This window comes from Candoia aspera, chromosome 3, assembly GCF_035149785.1.
Source record: "Candoia aspera isolate rCanAsp1 chromosome 3, rCanAsp1.hap2, whole genome shotgun sequence".
Lineage (NCBI taxonomy): Eukaryota > Metazoa > Chordata > Lepidosauria > Squamata > Boidae > Candoia > Candoia aspera.
The window spans coordinates 110,872,369-110,893,012 of NC_086155.1; the positions used below are offsets into that span (position 1 = coordinate 110,872,369).

The 20,644-nt window shown below is 41.0% G+C and overlaps 1 protein-coding gene across 1 annotated transcript; it reads left to right on the forward strand.

Annotated features, from left to right (window-relative positions):
* Positions 1 to 2,239: 2,239 nt before the first annotated feature.
* TMCO1 (transmembrane and coiled-coil domains 1) lies at positions 2,240 to 19,552 on the forward strand. Its single transcript, XM_063298590.1, has 7 exons — positions 2,240 to 2,396; positions 5,168 to 5,245; positions 8,428 to 8,487; positions 8,972 to 9,018; positions 9,782 to 9,849; positions 16,929 to 17,073; positions 18,787 to 19,552. The coding sequence occupies exons 1-7, from the start codon at positions 2,327 to 2,329 to the stop codon at positions 18,883 to 18,885; spliced, it is 567 nt and encodes a 188-aa protein (XP_063154660.1). The 5' UTR covers positions 2,240 to 2,326; the 3' UTR covers positions 18,886 to 19,552.
* Positions 19,553 to 20,644: the final 1,092 nt, after the last annotated feature.

A 20,644-nucleotide genomic window follows, 5' to 3' on the forward strand; every position in this document is an offset into this window, starting at 1 on the left:
AATGAAGTTTTATTACTTATATACATTAACTATATTACATATTTTATGTGTGGTCCAAGACAATTCCTCTTCACTCAGTGTGGCCCAGGGAAGCCAAAAGGTTGGACCCCCATGCTTTAGGGGTATCAGCTTCTCACCAGGATTTAATGAAAAACAAATGGCACTGTGTGGATTACATTGCAATAAACAAATCTGCTTGAACATACATTTTTTTCAATAATTCACAATTGGCTGACTTCCTACAAAATGTAAAGTCATAACAAGAACTCAAAAACCACAACAGCTGGGTTCACAAAACATACGAAGCTGAAACTAAGCAAACCAGACTCTGGGTTAGCATGCTATATAAACCCAATCCAAAAGTTTAGTGCCACAAGCATGCTCACGTCACTGAAGCCCATCCTCAGGAATGATTTCTATGAACAGTTTCAAATAACTGTTAAAAGTATGAGTTTTTATGGTTTTTTTCTACTTCCCAGTCTATGCAGCTTTGATAGTTCCTGATGGTCTCCCATCCAAGTACAAATCAATCTGATCCCACTTAACTTTCTTCAAGATAAGCCAGGATCAGCAAGCTAGAGTTACATAAAAATATGGGTGCAGTTACTAATTGCTGAGAAAAAGACATTTGTCTTAATTTGAAAAACATACCAAAATGCAAAACCAATAGTGAGTAGTTTTTCTTCACCTTCAGAGATCACCATCACTTAAGGAAGTGATCACTACCAGAAGCATGTTTCATTTTGCATGGGATATAGGGAAGTAAGATAAATTGTACTAGTAACAACAATAATGAATAAAATAGAATGCAATATATACACTTTCATTCAAGTAATTACAAAATAAAGACAAAGATCTCCATCCTGAGTAAACTGTCCAGGACTAGAACTTGAACCAACAATGTGATGCAGCTACCAAAAAAGCAAATGCAATCCTAGGCTGCATCAATCAAAATGTAGTGTCAAGATGAAGACAGGACAAAAAACAAGGGGTTTGAGTTACAAGGAGGCAGATTTCAGTTGAATGTCCTAAAAACGTCCTAATAAGAAGAGCTATTCTATTCCTTGGGAGGTAGTTTATTTTAAAAATGGGTGCTGTACTTCATCTGTATGCATTTTGATTCTTTGACTTCGTAAAGTTTTTTAAAGAAATAATTAAAACAAAGGACTATTTAACCAACAGCATGAACAAGAGTTGCATTTATACCACAATTAAAGATCCAGGAAGTTATGTGAACTCGTCTCCCTTTGGGGGAGTAAATAGTTGAGTATATTACACTCTTCCGAGGCAATGAAACACAGCAGAGACGCTGTCTCCCCTTCTTCCGTCAGAGTTGAAAATAGTAGTTTCGAGGCAATACAGTACTGTGAAACACGGGCGGAGGTTGCGTTTGCGGCAGGCAGGTGGTGGGTTGAGGCTGACCAGCATTCCTGCCTACAAAAAAAAAAAGCGGGGGGCTCGCGCTTAGGCTGGGAGAGGCAGAATATGGAGACTCGCCCAAAAACTGGATGTCTATCCTTCACTGGGCAGGGGATTGGACTAGATGATCTCTGGGGTCTTTTCCAACACCTTTATTACTTCTCTACAAAGAACCGCGACTCCTCGAAATGTTTCCAGCGCCTCGACGCCCGTTTAAACGGCTGATTGGCTGGATACTTCATCTTGGTTATCTAATAGTATAGATATAGGAAAGTATAGAGGATTCTACTTGTGTTATATTCCCGAAGACGAGTGTTAAATAACCATTAATGACTGTTCCAAGGAAAGTCTCCTTGTTAATAATCCAATTTCTTGGCCAATATGATTTTTACCGTGGTTTTCGACTGGGAACGTGAAACAGCAACATCATCTGCCAAAACCGGCACAAAGGAAAAGGATACGCGTTTCTATTCCCGCGTGAGATTTGCACTCCTCCTTTCAGGAACTGAATTTCCTTTTTTCAAATGTGTTAAATAATTTGAAATAATTAACACATTTGAAAAAGGAAATTTTTCAGCAACAACTCTTCAGTTGTTGCTAAATAATTATTTTTAATGCTCTAGTGAAAGTTTTTCCGCTAGTAACAGTCCGATTACTTTCTTCCGTGGATTGATGTCGATTGCAGACAACGTACAGCGTTCAGTACCAACGCATTGCTTCTTGCAACTCAAAGCCTGTGCTGTCTGCTGTACTTAGAGATTAAGTTACTCTATCCAATGAGCATACAGACTACAGTGATGGGAGTTCCGGTCAACTCGGAAGTTGCGCACTTAGTAAATGTTGATACTCTCTAGTTTCCGTTCGCACTTAGTTTCCGGAGAGGTGCTGTCGCCGCTGAAGCTGCAGGATGAGTACTATGTTCGCTGACACAATCCTTATTGTTTTCATTTCGGTGTGCACCGCTTTGTTAGCGGAGGGTGAGTGCGGAAAATGAGGGCAAACACGAGTGGGAAGGGCGGAGAGCAGGATGGCGGCTATAGTTAGTAGCCTAACTTTAACCAATTTAAATTATATTTGCTGCAACTCCGAGGCGGGCGCTAGATTTTTGTGCAAACTCAAGCAGAAGTTTTGGTATTCCATGATCGTGCTGAAGCAGAGGTCGGGCTTCCTCTGTCGAGAAGCTGGTAGGGTAAGCGTCAGGGCTCCGAGTTCTTTTACGTCGAGAAAGCGGAAGTGGGATGCTTGCATGCCGCCCAGAGTGTGGCGGGGCGGGGAAGGGAATCCCGAAAGGAAGGTGCTGGAAGACTTTTCCGGTGATTCAGAAAGCGCCGCTCAGCTGAATTCCCTCTTTCATCCACCTCAGAACCTTGGCTGGCCTATTTTGCCAGGGATTATTAAAACGTTCATGTCTGAATTCCTTGATCCACTGCTTGAAGCTGAGAAAGTTAGAAATGCCCAGCGATAAGGTTGGTTATTAGTTCTCCATTCTATATTTGCATGAAAAATGCTAAATCACTATAAAGAATATTAACCAAAGTAAGTGTTAACCTTGCATTTAAAACTAAGGATAGGGCTACCCTAGATAATGTATCTGCATGATTAGGAGAGTGTTCTTATAATGATTCTCTCCAGTCAAAATTGTCACCATTGAAGTATGCACATTAATATGTGTATGACAAATTACAAGTGCAAAATTAAATGTATCAACTCCATGATAAGCTTAAAGCCATGCTCACATGTCTAATTTTGTGCTCAGTCTTCAAAGTTACTGATCCAGGCCAAGCCTCTACACCAAGACACTATTAACCTTGGCATGCCAATTGCACTAATAACTTAAATTGTAATGCATAAGAAATCAGCTTTGTGCATTTCACAATAAATTAGCCTCAGAAGAGTCTCCCCAAATCAAACAAAATATGTCTAAGGGACTGTTACCTTACAGCCTATCTAAAGTGTTGTGTTTTTTCTAACATGGGACAGTGTCAGTCACAATGCACTTTACCTACAGTACCCTTTGTCAGTCATAGCCAGTCTGTTCAAGATCAAAATGTTTTCACTGCTGATGCCAATGGAAGCTGGAGCAAGATCACTAGGAGGAAGCAGCAAGGCTTCCTCTCAGCCATGGGATGTGTGCTTGTAGGGGCCCAGTGACTTTGCTTCAGATTGCAGTCAATTCTCATTAGACATAGTGGTTATGTTCTATAAAGTCTCCACGAACACTGAATTAATGAGTACTGAAATCTCAGCTGGGAATGTGCGCATTGGGCAACTCAAATTTTTCACCGCTCTGCATGTCCGTGAATGACTGCAAAAGCAGCACAAGTATTGATTTTGCAGTTACAAATAAATTGTAGCTAGTAGGTGAATTTGCAAATACGGAATCCACAAATAACAAGAATTTACTTATTATGTTCCCATTACCGAATAGCAGCAGGAACTCAGTATTTTTCCCTGAATGCCACAGCACATCTCCAAGCTGGAAGTCTGTCAGGATGGATGAGAGATGGAATGGAATTGAATATCCTGGAAAAGACATGACAATTTATAGTTAAGTACTAATTTGTAGGGCAAAGATAAATCAAGATTGCAAAAAATTTCATATTTATGAAGCAGATTGGACCTTTTCTTCTCCATTCAGCAATTCTGCTTAGTGGTGGTGGTGGTGGGCTCTTACCTGAAACTGTAGTTAGGCACCAGGGGGAAGTGCTTGGTTGTTTCTCGTGGCCACAGCAATGGTAATTAGATAATCTCAACCAGAGTGCAGGCAACATTTTGCTGCTGGTCTCACTTTAATAGCTAGTAGAGCATCCTGGAAAGCCCTTGCTGGCTACTGTAGGAAACAGTGGTCTGATCTATCAGTGCTTCCTTTATTTTCTTATCTTAAAAAGCACATACAGTATGCACTAGAAAAGTTGATTGCCTTACTCAGGTTCAAAATAACACTGAAATAGTATATTTTGTTGTTTGTTTTGAAGTCAGGGACAGAGAACCAAAGGATCTTTCCATAACCCATACCAAATGTTATTTTCTTGCATTTTCAAGGTCTGCTTTACAACCCAGTTTTGAAGTAGTGAGATGGGCTACAAATGTTCTAATGCACATAAAATCTATGATAATGAGCATTTGATACAAATATAAACAAATAACTGGGACTTCTCACCTTAGAGGCTGCATTTGCTTCTTCCTCATTTTCTTTTATTGTCAATTTAAAATTAGGTTATTGTTTCGTAATAATACAGGTAAGAAAATTAATTGCACGGAACCATAAAACTTAACCAGGTGTGAGACTTTCTTCTCTCTTGGAAAGTAGCACTAAATAATGAAGGATCTTGTCACTTGCTATGCCAGATGTGACCAACTTATGTTGGTTCAAGAACCACCAAGCCTTTGCATAGCAGAATGCTAGGTGCAGTCCAAAAGTAAAAGAGGCCAGGGATTGAGAAATTTTAAATTATGAGAGCAGGCTTTGCAAGTTTTAAGTGGTGAAATGGATGTCTTGAGCAAACCCCAATTAAACAAAAAGCAAAAAATGCCCCAGTTGTTTAGTTCTATGTATTCTGGGGCAACAGAGGGATGCCAGAGGGCCACATATCATCCTGGTCTGCATTTTTGAATTCTAATACTATAGTATGCAAATGCAAATGCAAATGATTGCTAATGCTGGGCTGGTAGAACCCACTGCTCTGAAGGTATTTTCTGTTTGTGCCCAGTTGTTCATACATGTTTTTCTGTATTATGTCTATTTCAGGTATAACATGGGTTCTGGTTTATAGAACAGACAAGTATAAAAGATTGAAAGCAGAAGTGGAGAAACAGAGTAAAAAATGTGAGTATGTTTGCAAATGCATGATAAGGTTAGTCTTGTCCCAGAATACTCAGAATTTGAGTTATGCTTACTATAATAGTTTCACCTGAGTCTAATGAGCTTTTCTTGAAATGGATCCTGAATCCCCCTGTGGATGGAGATATTGTAGGAGGAGATCCATGTTCAGTCTATGGTGGCAAAAAATCTGAAGGAGTTTGATAGCACCTTTTCCGACTAACAAGTTTTATTCAAAGGCTTAAGCTTTTGTTAACCGCAGCTCACTTCAGGGCATAGACTGGTTACATCTTTATATCTTACATCAATCTAGCCGCTCTGTGTGCTCTTGGGCTGCTCAAGAGGGTAATATATACAATATTAAAATATAATAACAGAATAGATGAATAGCAGGATAAAATATTTTAACCTACAGAACAAGATAAAACCAGTTTATGGCATTACAAATTGATTCCAACAAATACTGTAGATATTGTTGACATGTCTTGCAATTTAGGTTTGGGCAACCTCGGATTCCTTTTCATCCTCAACTGGTACTGTTGATAGGAGGTAATATGAAGAAGAGTTATAATTGATTGTAGTTTGACTGAGAGGGTGCGTTGCAAGGTAGAATGGATGTTTCCAGTTAAAATGATGCATCACTGGATTGATTACATAGATGATAATGAAAGACACTAAGAATTTGTGATCCAATTTTGAAGGATGATTGAATTATACAAAAGTGGCTGGCAAATGGTGTGTCCAACTTCAACTAGATTATCTACCTGCATCTTTTGTCTACATCCTTAATTGCTAGGCTGAGTTGTGGTTGTAGATCTTCCTGATTGGCCTGTAATCTGTATACAGTAACTTCAGCAGCCAATATTCCCTAAGTGAGATACATGTTGCAAAGGAATAGTAAATAAAATAACAGCTGGCAAAGGTGAAAGACTGGCATTATTGAATTCTGTGGTGAGCTGTTATATAAAAATTATATCCCCGTGGAAGGGAGGTATAAGATGTGGAAGTTGATTTACCGTTTTAGAAATGGTTGATGCAAACTCTGCAATTTTATGTTTAGCTTGGATCTGTACATCCTAAAAATGAAAGAGTTTATGCAAGAATTAATTTACAAATTAATTGGGACTCCTTGTTCCAAAATGAAGTAGATGAGAAGCTTGTATGGGCAGTATACACATTAGAAGAACAGTTTGGATGTGTCTTGAGCTCTCAGGGATAATTTTCTCCACCTCACCCCCCGCCTTCCTTAACTCAGCATGAATGGTGGCTCCAAGACCTCTACACCTGTCCATCTGTAATTTGGCAGTTTCTTTTAATATATATACCAAGCAACAATGCCTGCAAGTATCTATGAAACCTGCAGGCATATTAAAAACAATGGAAGGATTAGCTAACTTCCTCCCAAATCTGTAAAGATTCTTTTTGCTCAAAAATTTCTATTGTATGAAATTGAACAGGCTTGATCCATACAGAAATGGCAACTGTAAACGCAAATATGTAATTCTTTCAAAAAATAATAAATCTCTTTTTAAAAGATCAGAATACACAGGAGCCTAATTCTGAACCTGCACATCTATTTCTCTGAAACTGAGCAAACTTCATCTCCTTCCCTCAGGAGGACCAACTGTTCCTGCAAATTATAATTCATTGTGATAAAAAATAATAAAAGGTTCAATCATTTCTGTTCTTCCTATACATGTAGTCCTTGGGTTACATCTATTTGTTCAGTGAACATTCAAAGTTATGTTGTTGTTTATTTGTTCAGTCGCTTCCGACTCTTCGTGACTTCATAGACCAGTCCACGCCAGAGCTTCCTGTTGGTCGTCAACACCCCCAGCTCCCCCAGGGACGAGTCCGTCACCTCTAGAATATCATCCATCCATCTTGCCCTTGGTCAGCCCCTCTTCCTTTTGCCTTCCACTCTCCCTAGCATCAGCACCTTCTCCAGGGTGTCCTGTCTTCTCATTATGTGGCCAAAGTATTTCAGTTTTGCCTTTAATATCATTCCCTCAAGTGAGCAGTTTGGCTTTATTTCCTGGAGTATGGACTGGTTTGATCTTCTTGCAGTCCAAGGCGCACTCAGAATTTTCCTCCAACACCACAGTTTCAAAGCATCTATCTTCCTTCTCTCAGCCTTCCTTATGGTCCAGCTCTCGCAGCCATATGTTACTACTGGGAATACCATTGCTTTGACTATGCGGACCTTTGTTGTCAGTGTGATGTCTCTGCTGTTAACTATTTTATTGAGATTTGTCATTGCTCTTCTCCCAAGGATTAAGCGTCTTCTGATTTCCTGACTGCAGTCAGCATCTGCAGTAATCTTCACACCTAGAAATACAAAGTCTTTCACTGCCTCTACATCAAAGTTATGACAGTGCTGAAAAAATGGACTTACGACTGGTCCTCAAAGTTCCGACCATCACAGCGCCCCCTTGGTCCTATGATCAAAATTCAGGCTGGCTCGCATTTATGATTGCCCCCCTGCCACCACAGCCACCACCTGACTTGTCTTCTTCATCTGCATATCCTCCAGTGGGCTTACCGGCGCCGGCTGGCCTCAAGCCCTAGGGCGTGGGGCTCTGCTGGCCATGCTGTGCAGGGTGCCTCTGCCCCTCGCTGCTGCTTCCCCCTCTGGCCACCTTGCTGCATGAGAAGCCTTCAGCCAAGTAGCTGCCAGAAATTGCCGCCAGGTGTCCTGGCCATGAGTGGGGGAGGTGCCACAGGAATATCCCCACCTCGCTGCCTGGCGGGAGGATTGCCCTGCCTGGCAGTGGTGCTCAGAACAGAGGACTCACAGCCCCTTCCCTTCTTGGCAGGGTGGTGGCACCCATCCACCCACGCTCCCTAGCACACACCCATGGCACTCTTGTAACTTACACTACCATAATGCTATAATTTCAGCAAAACAACATTCCCTTAGTATTTTATTTTTTCAGTCTTTCTGTTATAGATAGAGGGTTGGGAAGCTTTTCAGGGTGGGGGATTTGGTCTTCCTGGTACCCTCTACAAGGTGCACAGGTAGGTGAGGTACACCTCTATTCACACATTCCCTCATGTATGCCCATAAACTGCTCATAATCTCTTTGGATATTTGGTGTGGGATGCAAAGCAATGAGAAGAGAGGTGGTTTTTTAAGGAGAAATTGTTTCTTTATGAAAATAATTGGCTGTGTTGTCTAATCTCTACAGTGGAAAAAAAGAAGGAAACAATAACGGAATCAGCTGGCCGACAGCAGAAAAAGAAAATAGGTAATACCAAGGGCTGAGGTTGGTGTGTACTACAGCTTGTCAGACTGCCAATTGGCAGGATACCAGGAGGGGGCATCTGAAGAGGACAGTAGCAGAGGCTATGGGGGGTCACATACAGCCCATGAGCTACCTATCCATGTTTTTGGTTTATATTTTTCCTGTTCTAAAACTGAATAAGTGATATCATTGTACTTGATTCTGGAATGTAGTAATGAAGCTCAATTTTCTACTTGAAAAGTAGTAGTGAACTTCCATTCCCAGTTGGAATGGAAGTTTGGAGATTCCTTGCAACACAGTGTTTATCAGTGCCTACATAGTTTTGGACTCCCTTGTATTATAACACTTTTAGGACATGGGTGGTTGAGCTGAATCTTCAGACTTCCAATATGCCTGTTTGTTGTATCACAAAGTGCTTCAGATGGTACTTTGCTCATTGGAAGCAAGTTTCTGATTTTGTAAACGAAACATTCTTAATGTTTTTCAGAGAGGCAAGAAGAGAAACTGAAGAACAACAATAGAGATCTGTCAATGGTGAGTGTTACAAAAGAGGCTCATCCTCTTTTACAGAATTAGGGATTTTTTTATGTAGCACCAGAGCAAACTCAGTGAACACCACACCAGGAGACTATTGGTAGATTTTGAGAGCCTTAATTTGGCAACATAAACATTCACTGTTTCCATCATTCAGACCATATGTATAAAAAACCCTTCTTGTGCTGGCCAACTTCAACTAGACTAAATAGGGCAGCAAGACTGATAGCTGAGATTGGATGATGTGATCATATTATGCTAGATTGGTTCAGGACCTGCATTTAATGCACTGGTATTAACTTTTAAAACCATGAATGGCTTGGGGCTAAAGGATCTGAATGAGCATGAAATACACCTAGATACTTGGTAGCTATGGTGTATTCTTTGGTGCCAGGTAATGTTAACATTAACCATTGTATGTATGTATGTATTTATGTATTTACGTATTTATTTTAAAAGATTTGTAGGGCCACCCATCTTAAAACAACTCTGGGCCGCTCACAACAATAGAACTATAAAAAAACATAATCGTATAAAAGCTAAAAACCCGGTGCCTCCTAGTATGCCCCAACAACACTCTGCAGGCTCCCCAGCTCTACCCCAGAGCATGGGTAAAGAGCCAGGCCCTTTTAATGGTCCTCCGGTAGGCTAAGAGAGTGGTGGCCTGCGAGATTGCCTTTCTTCCCTCTGCCTGACTTCACTCTCCTCCATTGGATTCTCATTTATTAAACAGTAATGTTTTCACTTTTTATTTTGATTGCAGGTTCGCATGAAGTCCATGTTTGCCATTGGTTTTTGTTTCACTGCTCTGATGGGAATGTTTAATTCCATGTAAGTGATTACCAATATTGTTTTTAAATGAATAATTACTTTAAAAAAGCTGACTATTTTCTCCATGTAAGGGAGCATAAAGGGAAGTGATACACATACAAAGTTACTGCCGCTGTTGGGTTCAGGGAGCCATCTCACATCTGCCAGTTCTGGTCCATAACAACTATTTCGGTGATTAGGAGTGAGTAAAGTAGCATTTTGGATCACAAAAGTAGCCACTATGACCTGTTAACCTCTTATAAACTATCCATAGTAATGTCTCCACAGGCTCTTAGATTTTAGAGATTCCAGTGGAGTTTTTCTGCAGAATACCTGTTTGCACTGAGTTTTAATCCTCCGCTGCCATTCTAAATATTTAGAGAGTGTAATATAGCAACTTCAGAGACAAAAAAAATTAACTGTTCTAACAGGAATTAATATAACTTACATTAATAATATAGGTAACTATTCTTCCTGCTTAGTTTGATAGATTGTTATAACATTAAGAAAGTATGACTGGAGTAAGACATTCAGTGATCTGTATACAGAGATGTGAATCTGGATATTTAGACACCATACTAAAACAACTTGTTTTTGTCATTTTTGGGGGCATTGAGAACTTGAGATGCTCTGTCAAAACATTTCAAATTAGCTATATTTTGTCAGGACAAAATCTAAAACAGTGTTCTACATTCTATCAGAACAAAACTCAAAAATGTTCCCCATGTTCAGGACATAAGAAACAATGAACCAGCTGCTGCTCTCTTGTTTTATACCCATAGCCCACAAAATCCTTGGTGAATGCTACTTTCCACCCAAATTACAGAAAGTATACATGGAATTCAGGTGTCCACCAAAATTCATCAAAACAAGCAAACCAATATTGTACCAGTAGTCTTTACATTTATATAACTTTAATAGCACTTGTGCTGAAGCATAACATTTTGCACATCCTTAGTGAAATACTGTAGGTCTTCATGCTGGGCCCCTAATTGTAAAAAGACCCTCTTCTAAAACCTGCCTAGCACCAAATTTATTGACATTTTAGTCCAGTTGAATAAATGGTAACTATAATTAATGTTATGAGATCTATACTTTGTCTGTTTTTTTCTTCTGTTTTTTTGGATTATTATCAGTTTTCATTGATTTTTGCTATAATTATTCTATATTTGAATAACAGCTACAGGAAATAATAAAATAAAGCCTCTGTTTCTTGCCAACCTGTGTGTTGGCAAAGGAATATATATATAAATGTGAGAGAAAATGCATGCATGCTATGTCCACTCATTACAACTTCTCAGACTGAAAAAAAAATTGCCTGCTTTTCTTAGAATTACAGGTAGTCCTCACTTAATGACCATTCATTTAGTGACAGTTCGGACTGACAACAGTGCTGAAAAAAATGACTTACGACCAGACTTCACACGACTGTTGCAGCGTCCCCGTGGTCACATGATCACGATTTGGATGCTTGGCATTCGGTTTACATTTATGATCATCGCAGTGTCCCACAGTTATGTGATCACCATTTTTTTACCTTCCTGGCCAGCTTCTGGCAAGCAAAATCAATGGGGAACTGCATGAGTCACTTAACAACCACGTGGTTTGCTTAACACCCGTGGTGATTTGCTTAACAACTGCCACAAAAAAGGTCATAAGAGTTGCTTAATGACCACTTCACTTAGCAACTGAAATTCTGGTCCCAATTGTGGTTAAGCAAGGACTACCTGTATGAGGGTTGAATAAAAAATAATGCCTCCAATGTTATAAGTCATCACCAGATGGTAGTACTGATGCACTAGAAGCAACAATGTGTTCTTTAGTATCTATTCTTTCACTTCAGTTAGCGGGAAGTTGCTGTGAGAAAAGATTATGTTGTTCATGAAACAAGCCTGCAGTAAATACTTGTTAGTGTGCCTTAAGCAATGTGCCGCGATTGAATTTTTGACAGCTGAAGGAGTTCTTCCAGTTGAAATTCACCACTGAATGCTATGATGGTGATGACTGTGATGATGTTGTACATTGCTGAACCAAAAAATGTAAAGGTGGTGGATCAGGAAAGGCTATGTATGGTTATGTAAAAACAAACCCTTAAAACTAACATAAAGAAATAAATAGCATTATTTATTTGTTTGTTTGTTTGACCCCGCCCATCTCCTCCCATCGGGGGACTCTGGGCGGTTTACAACAATCAATTAAAACAACAATCATAAAATATACAGTATAAAATTACAATAATAAATAATATAAATAAGAGTAAAGATAAAAAGTTCAAGTGGTGAAAGAATCAAAAAACAGTCCAAGTGTGGGAGGAGTGGTCTATAGCAGCCATTCCCATGTAGATCTATTCCTCTCTCCACCCCAAGTGAGGTGGCAGAACCAGGTCTTCAGACTCCTCCGAAATGCCAGGAGCAATGGGGCCAATCTCACCTCCGGGGGCAGCATGTTCCACAGGGTGGGAGCTACTGCAGAGAAGGCCCGCTTCCTGGACCCTGCCAGATGAAATTCTCTTACAGACAGGGTCCGCAGCATGCCTTCTCTGCATGATCGGGTGGGACGGGTTGATGTAATAGGGAAGAGGCGGTCCCTCAGGTAACCCGGTCCCATGCCATGTAGGGCTTTAAAGGTGATAACCAACACCTTGAATTGGACCCGGAAGCAAACTGGTACCCAATGCAGCTCGCACAGCAGCGGTGTTACATGTGCCCTTCTGGGGGCACCAAAAACAGCTCGCGCGGCTGCATTCTGGACCAGCTGAAGCTTCCGGTTACTTTTCAAGGGTAGCCCCATGTAGAGTGCATTGCAATAGTCTATATGAGAGATAACAAAGGTATGAGTGACTGTTTGAAGGGCCTCCCGATCCAGGAAAGGGCGTAACTGGTGCACAGCACATAGCAGCACAAAGGCTCTCCTGGCTGCGGCTGCCACCTGCTCTTTGAGCAGGAGCCGTGAGTCCAGGAGGACCCCCAAGTTACAAACCGGGTCTGTCTGGGGCGGTGCAACCCCATCCAGAACCAGAGATGTTAATGTCCCAGATACAGAAGAACCATTAACCCACAGCCACTTGGTCTTACCAGGGTTCAGTTGAGGCCTGTTGTTCCCCATCCAGGCCCCCACAGCCCCCAGACACTCGGAGAGGGCAGTCACGGCATCACTTACTTCACCCGGGATGGAGATATACAATTGAGTATCATCAGCATACTGATGATACCTCATCCCATGGTGACGGATGATCTCGCCCAGCAGTTTCATATAGATGTTAAAAAGGAGAGCGGAGAGTACTGATCCCTGCAGCACCCCACAAAGAAGGGGCCGTGGGGCCGATCTCTCCTCCCCTATCAACACCGATTGGGACCGGCCCTGGAGGAAGGAGGTGAACCAGCGTAAAACTATGCCACCCACCCCCAATTCCCTGAGCCACCCCAAAAGGATACCATAGTCGATGGTATCGAAAGCCGCTGAGAGTTCAAGGAGAGCGAGGATGGATGCACTGCCACCATCCCGCTCCCGCCAGAGATCATCCATAAGTGCAACCAATGCCAATTCTGTCCCATAACCAGGCCTGAAACCTGACTGAAAGGGGTCTAGATAATCCGTTTCCTCCAGGAACCTCTGGAGCTGCAAAGCCACCACTTTCTCAACCACCTTCCCCAAAAAGGGAAGATGGGAGACTGGACAAAAATTGTCCAGAACAGTAGGGTCCAGCAATGGCTTCTTGAGGAGGGGGTGTATCAACGCCTCTTTAAAGGTAGCTGGGAACACCCCCTCTCCCAAGGATGTATTAACCATCGCATGGACCCAACCACATGTCACCTCCCAGGCTGCTTTTACTAGCCAGGAGGGTCACGGGTCTAGATGGCATGTGGTGGCATTTACTGTCCGTAGGATCCTGTCCACTTCCTCAGGTCCAACAGGATCAAACTGCTCCCAGATAACTGGGTAAGCCTGTTCACCTCTCCAAACCAAGCCTCACGCCTGGAGTCTAACTTGGAGCCGATCCGAGCGATTTTGTCCTCAGCAAATTCCTCTGCACGACCATGTAAGTGGGTCACTGAGCCCACCTTCCCCAAAAGGGATCGAGTGATCTTAAATAGGGCCATCGGGCGGCATTCTACAGATGCAATAAGAGCGGAGAAGTATTGACGTTTTGCCGCTTTTATTGCCACAAGATAGGCCTTAATAGTGGCTCTTACTGGTGTTCGGTCAAATTCAGTCTTTGTCTTCCTCCAGGGGCGCTCTAAGCATCTCTTAATCCTCTTCAGAACCCTCAACTCCTCTGTAAACCACGGGGAGTGCCGGGTTCGATGGGACAAGAGAGGCCACACAGGTGTGATCCTGTCCAAGGCCCCAGCCACCTCCCTATTTCAGGCTGCAGCTGGGGCCTCCGCTGGACCGTGCAGCAGATCACCGGGTATAACCCCCAGTTCCCCCTGAAACCCTGCCGGGTCCATCAGTCACCGGGGACGGACCAATCGAATGGGTCCTGCCTCCCTGTGGAGGGGGGTGGCATAAGAGAATCTCAGGGCCACCAGGGCGTGGTCTGACCATGACAAAGGGGACAGCTGTAACTCTCCCCTCAGATCACATTGCCACTGCTCTGACAAGAAAACCAAGTCCACTTCTCGAGTCAGGTCCTGAATTATCTGGGACAGGCCCATGGCTGCCATGGTAGCCATGAACTCCTGAGCCGCCTCCGAGGCACACCCCAGGGATGGCAGGTTGCAGTCCCCCAGAACCATGAACCTGGGGAACTCTACCACCAGCCCCGAGACGGCCTCGAGCAGCTCAGGCAGCGAGGTTGCCACACAGCAGGGAGGCTGGTACAGGAGCAATACTCCCACCTGTTCTCGGGAACCCAACTTGAAAAACAGGGTCTCACAACGAGCCACTCACAGAGCAGCGCCCCTGAAGGCCAGAAGAGACTCTCGGATGACAACAGCCACCCCTCCTCCCCTGCCCTGGGATCTCAGCTGGTGCCATACCATAAACCCAGCTGGGCACATTTCCGAAAGGGGCACCCCCCCTTCAGGGCCCAGCCAGGTCTTGGTAATACATGCCAGGTCTGCCCCCTCCTCAGTGATCAAGTCACATATGAGGGGGGCCTTGTTATTAATTGACCTGGCATTAAAAAGCAGCAGCCGGGGACCAGGGCCCCTATGGATCTGCTGACCTGGGTCTGAGCACAGAGGGCCAGAACATGCCACCGGTAGCAGACACCTGCTACCGCGCCGCCGGCCTGGTCTGCTGCCGCACTGCCCACCGCAGTGCTGGCCTGGTCTGCCGTGCTGCCGGCCCAGTCCACTTCTGGGGCCCACCGTCCCGTCAGGGCCCAACCAGGCTCACCACGCTTTGCCACCCGGTCTACTGCCGCCGCTCCCAACCACTCCATTCCGGGGGTTCAACACACCCCAGTCCGTCCAAGGTGGGTGAGGGGAGGCGGGTGGGGGGTGGGGGATCAGAACGCGAAAAGGAATGCGTCTCCCACCTAAAGCAGCAGCCGGTGTTTTTATACAAAAAAATATAAAACTAAAATTTAAATAGTAACCTAAATACTTTTATTAGGAGTTTTTCCAGAACATATAAACAAGAAACATCACAGTCTACTAACATACATTTTACTATAGTTTACTATGATACACAAGGACAAATCTGGCACAAAACTGAAAAAGAGTTTATATAAGATGAGGAAACTAAACTTGGAGAATACACGGTAACGGTGAAACTAATTGTATATATTCATAACAGAAGCTTAACCAAATTGAAGCAAGAATGATTCCCCTGTATATCATATATTACACAAGGCAAACTTAGACATTTAGAATACAATTTCTAAAGGAAAACAAAAACCAAAATAGATGAAAGTACCTAACTAGAAATCAGAAACAATTCCTAATGCTTAACGATTTTTTTTTTAATCTGTTCAGTTGTGTCCGATTCTCGGAAACTGCCTGGACAGGTCCCTGCAGTTTTCTTGGCAAGGTTTTTCAGAAGTGGTTTGCCATTGGCTCCTTCATAGGGCTGAGAGAGAGTGACTGGCCCAAGGTCCCCCAGCTGGCTTTGTGCCTACGGCAGGACTAGAACTCACAGTATTCTGGTTTCTAGCCTGATGTCTTAACCACTACACCAAACTGGCTCTTTATAAATATATTGATCACAATTAACAGTTGGGTTACAATGGGAAGGAAGAGTATAATTTGCAGACATGTAACTGCAAGCAACCAAATAAAATTGACTTTTTTTTTCATTTTTTTGTGTATTAGTATTTTGTTAAAGAATAATGCAGTTCATAATTTTATGATTCATAATGTGTTGTCTGTTGCTTTTGATATTTATATTTTGCATAGAGTTTAATAGTGATTTTCAGGTCAAATAAATTATATTTCTAATCACATATTGGAATATTGGAAAATTATAATTTTAACACATTTGTAAATCCCTTCTTCATTCACCTGATTCTCTTCCTTCACCTTTTTTGTGTATGTCTCTTCCTTCTGTTTCTTTATTTACTTAATCATTTTGCCCCAAAATGTTTAAAAATACGCATTTTAAAAAAATGATTAAAGCACAAGAAGAAAATTTTGCTAGGCCTCGCATCTCACAAGCCACTCAAGAAATAATTGCAAAGTTGGATCTCACTGTTTTACCCCATCCACCATACAGTTCAGACATGGCACCATGTGACCATGAAAGGATAGCTTTATGGGAAACTGTTTGAGTGGAAAGGACTGTCAGGACCTCATTGAAGGAATAAAATTGTGGAATTATTTCATGACAGCTTTAAGCATCTTGCCCCTTATTGGCAGAAGTTTGTAGTGAATGGTGGTGATTATGTGGGGAAGTAAAAGAACACCTAGCAAAAGAGCTCATTTCAAGGATTATTTTCCTGTTTAATTTATTAAAATATCCATACACAATATAAACTAAGGTAATGGAAGTGTTACTCCTTATTCTGTCCTTGTAGTTTTCTTTGGTTTATGTTTTGCCTTGAATGTGATGTTCTTTGGTTAATGTGCAGCAAAATGATACTGTTTATATGGTGAGATTACTGTGCAACTAATTTGAGTGCTGTATAACCAAATTTTTCTGTTCGCTTTTTGCAGATTTGATGGAAGAGTGGTTGCAAAGCTCCCATTTATACCACTTTCCTACATTCAGGGTTTGTCCCATCGTAATCTTCTGGGTGAAGATTACACAGACTGTTCCTTCATCTTTCTCTATATTCTCTGCACTATGTCTATTCGGCAGGTAAGGGCTGCTTTGGGTTTTACTTTCGCTGCTGAATAGTCATAATGTAATGAACTTTGGGGAATTAGAAGCAGTGACTGGTGTAGTTTGCTACTGGGTGGATATGTTGTGCTTTTTCTAGTAAACATTTTTAAATTCCAACAAAATGGAATACTTGTCTATATTTCTCTATCATCTTTTGGTGTATGTGTATACATACACACATATGTATTTTATATTTATTAAATAAATGTATGCATATATGTATGTATGTGTGGGACTAGGAATGGGGAAACCTAGGTTCTACTTCTCCATTAAGCACAGAAGCTGGCTGGGTGACTTCGGACCAATCACTCTTGTGTCCTAAACTGGGAAGCTGAAAAATATCTGTCTGTGAACACATACTGGACCAGAGTGGTAGATTATAGTCCATAACCTTCAATTATAGTCCAAAACCTTCATCGTCCAGTGGACTGATTCAGGAGGAGGAGGAGGAAGATAGCCATCATCATTATATGGAATCACATGTATTCCTAGAATGTTTGTGCCCTTGCTGCTGTGTGTGTTATATTTCTAGTAACTGCCTTTCTTCTTTGGCATCTTAAGGACACTCTGTTATAATGAGTTAGGCTTCCAACACTAATTCTGAAAATCTAGGGATAATTAGGATTCATTTTGAGTAAACATTCAGAAATTTGTTTTGTTAAATTACATATTAAAAGCAAAGCCTATTAATTTTATTGGAACAACTACAGTTCCAATATATATTTCCTGAAATATTGAGGATACTATATCTTATGCTAACTCAGGGTGTTGCTTGAAACGATATTTGTACCCAGGCTAACTTGGATAGTAAAAGGTATTTTCTAGGTGTGAATATTCCACTGGAATCCTCATAGCAGAATCCCAGTTCTAATAGGGATGTGTCCACACATGTGTGTGTTTGAGAGAGAAATTGAATAGTCAGGGCAGTTAACAGTATTAAATGAACAATGAGCAAACAAAAATCCCAAAATGCAAAATATAAAGGTATTTAAAGTACAGATGTAAAAATGAACCCAATATGGGAATGAATGAATGAATGAATGAATGAATGAATGAATGAATGAAAATAAATAAATAAATATATATATATATATATATATATATATATATATATATATATATATATATAATTGAATGGTGTCATAGAATGTGGCAGCACTTAGCCAATCTTGGCTGATTTCAAGCCAGAGTCAGCTGCGATTAGAACTTATATGGAGGATCACCTTGAAATTTCAGAGGGCTTCCTAGATTGAGAAGTTGAGGAAAAAACAAAGCAGGCAATGGCAAATCATTTCCCTAACACTATAAAGAAAACTACATATATGCAGTGACCATGAATTGAGTTTAACTTGAGTGGGGAGCTGGAATTATTAGACCACTCAGTTTATTTCTCTACTGGAATCTAAATCTTCATTTTATCTCCTTTTCTTTCTTACAGAAGAATATAGGTACTGAAAATCCCTTAATAGTACTTAGTAATTTCATTTTTATTTCTTCACAAACAGAACTGTAAAAATTAAGTATACCTACTTTTTCAGTTCAGTAAGTGTGTGAGTGCAAATGAAACAGGAGCAATTATTTGAGGTTGATTAACAGTGTTTGCATATGGTCTTGACTATTTATTGAGAGAAAACTGGCTTTATCTCAAATGCACTACTCAGTTCTTACGTCTTTTTTGCTCCTTATCAGAATATTCAGAAGCTGTTGGGTCTGGCTCCTTCCCGAGCTGCCACCAAGCAGGCTGGAGGATTCCTTGGCCCCCCACCTCAAGCTGGGAAGTTCTCATGAAATAAGAGAAATAATTTCATATTTACCAATGAAAACATTTTTAAAATGTTCAGATTTTACAGAATAATTTCTAAAAATACTTGGATAGCTAAGGTATCTAGTAACATCTGTGTTTTATAAATGGATCCGTGTTGAACAAATATCTTTGGTTGGCTCTCAGTTTCCAGGACTGAGAGAAGATCTTAAAGCCTGGAAAGGCTTGTAAGAATGCATATTGAACTTAAAGATGGGCCAGGGATTCATATGAAATTGGGTTTTTTTTTTAAGTCATGTGTTTCCACTGTCTCTCTTACTGATAAACAAAAAAGACTACCCTTAACTATTTAATTAGTCTTCCCCTCTTGCTGCCATTTTTCAAATGTTAATTTGGTCCAACATTAACTAGATTTATCTAGAAATTTACAGGAAAGACCATACTCTGTCACTCAACATCTGGTATTAATGGAATATGGAGGCTCCATTAGGTTATGATGGAAAATTTGCCATGAGACCTAATCTCCATTAATTACTAATTTTAATTTATAGAAGTGATGGACTTTTTCCCAGAGTATACTGTATTTTGTTGGTTTGTTTTTTGTTCCACAGTCTGGCAAGGAGAAAAAATAAGCAGAGCAGTGTCATAAATGGAAATTTCATGACATATTTCAATAAATATGTTTCACCCTCTGTTGCAAATTGGCAGCCTTTTTGATATTTCTAGACAGCTATTATATCTTATTTACCCTTTTGAAAGCTAAACATGCCCTTCTTTTTTAGCCATTCCTCACTGAATTTGGTTTCCAGAAACATTACCATCTTAGTATCTCTTCTGAAACCATTTCAACTTCTGCATGTCTCTTTTATAGTTTGATATCCAGAACTGGACACAGTATTCTTCAGTGTAGTCCATGCAGTGCTGAGTATAATACAACTATTACCTTCTTTGATCTGGTTACAATTCAGATGCAGCCTAAGATTGCACTACTTGCTCTTTTCATCTGGCAGGTGAAGGTGAGGCTTTGCAATTGTAGTTAATCTGCTTAGGTGAGTGTCATCTGCCAATGTTGTGAATGCCCCATTCTATTGTAGACTCATTTGTAAAGATATTGAAGAGCACTGGGTCCTGGAAATCCCATTCGATATTTCCCTCCAGGTTAGTGTGGAGATTGATTAATTGCATTTTTCCACCACCCATCTCAACAATGACTCTGGGCGGTTTACAAGCGGATTTAAAACAGTAAAAAATCAAATACCGATTAAAAGAGATACATTATAAAATATACAAATATACTAAAAACTCTAAAATATGAAATATGAGATCTAAAACCCAAGATGGTGAGATGAGTATCCTTTGGGTATGATTGTTCAACCAGTTGCAAATCCATTAGATTACAGTTCCCTCTGGCCCATATTTAATCATCTTGTGACAAAGGTATCATAAGATCAAACATTTTACTGTGATCAAGGTACACTACATCCACATTTGGTCTACCCAAGTAATCATTGTGTCTTTTAAAAAATAAGGTTAATCTAATGCTACTTTTTGCCCTGTGCTGACTTCCAGTAATGGTAGCATTCTTTTCTGATTGCTTGCAGACTGGCTACTTGACAGTCTTTCCTAATAGCTTGCCTGTAACAGATGTTAGATTGAATGGCCTGTTCTTAGGAAGAGCATGGAGGCTGCAAATTGCCCATTTTTGTCTTATAGCTTCTCCTTTATAGCTCCCTAAACCATTAAACAACAAGCTGAAACAAATTGCCCCCACTCACTCTAGTGACA

Coding starts and splice junctions, on each gene's coding strand:
- TMCO1 (XM_063298590.1), top strand. CDS start 2,327: ATGAGTACTATGTTCGCTGACACAATCCTTATTGTTTTCATTTCGGTG. Junction 5,246..8,427: donor GGAGAAACAGAGTAAAAAAT/GTGAGTATGTTT, acceptor TAATCTCTACAG/TGGAAAAAAAGAAGGAAACA. Junction 9,850..16,928: donor ATGGGAATGTTTAATTCCAT/GTAAGTGATTAC, acceptor CGCTTTTTGCAG/ATTTGATGGAAGAGTGGTTG.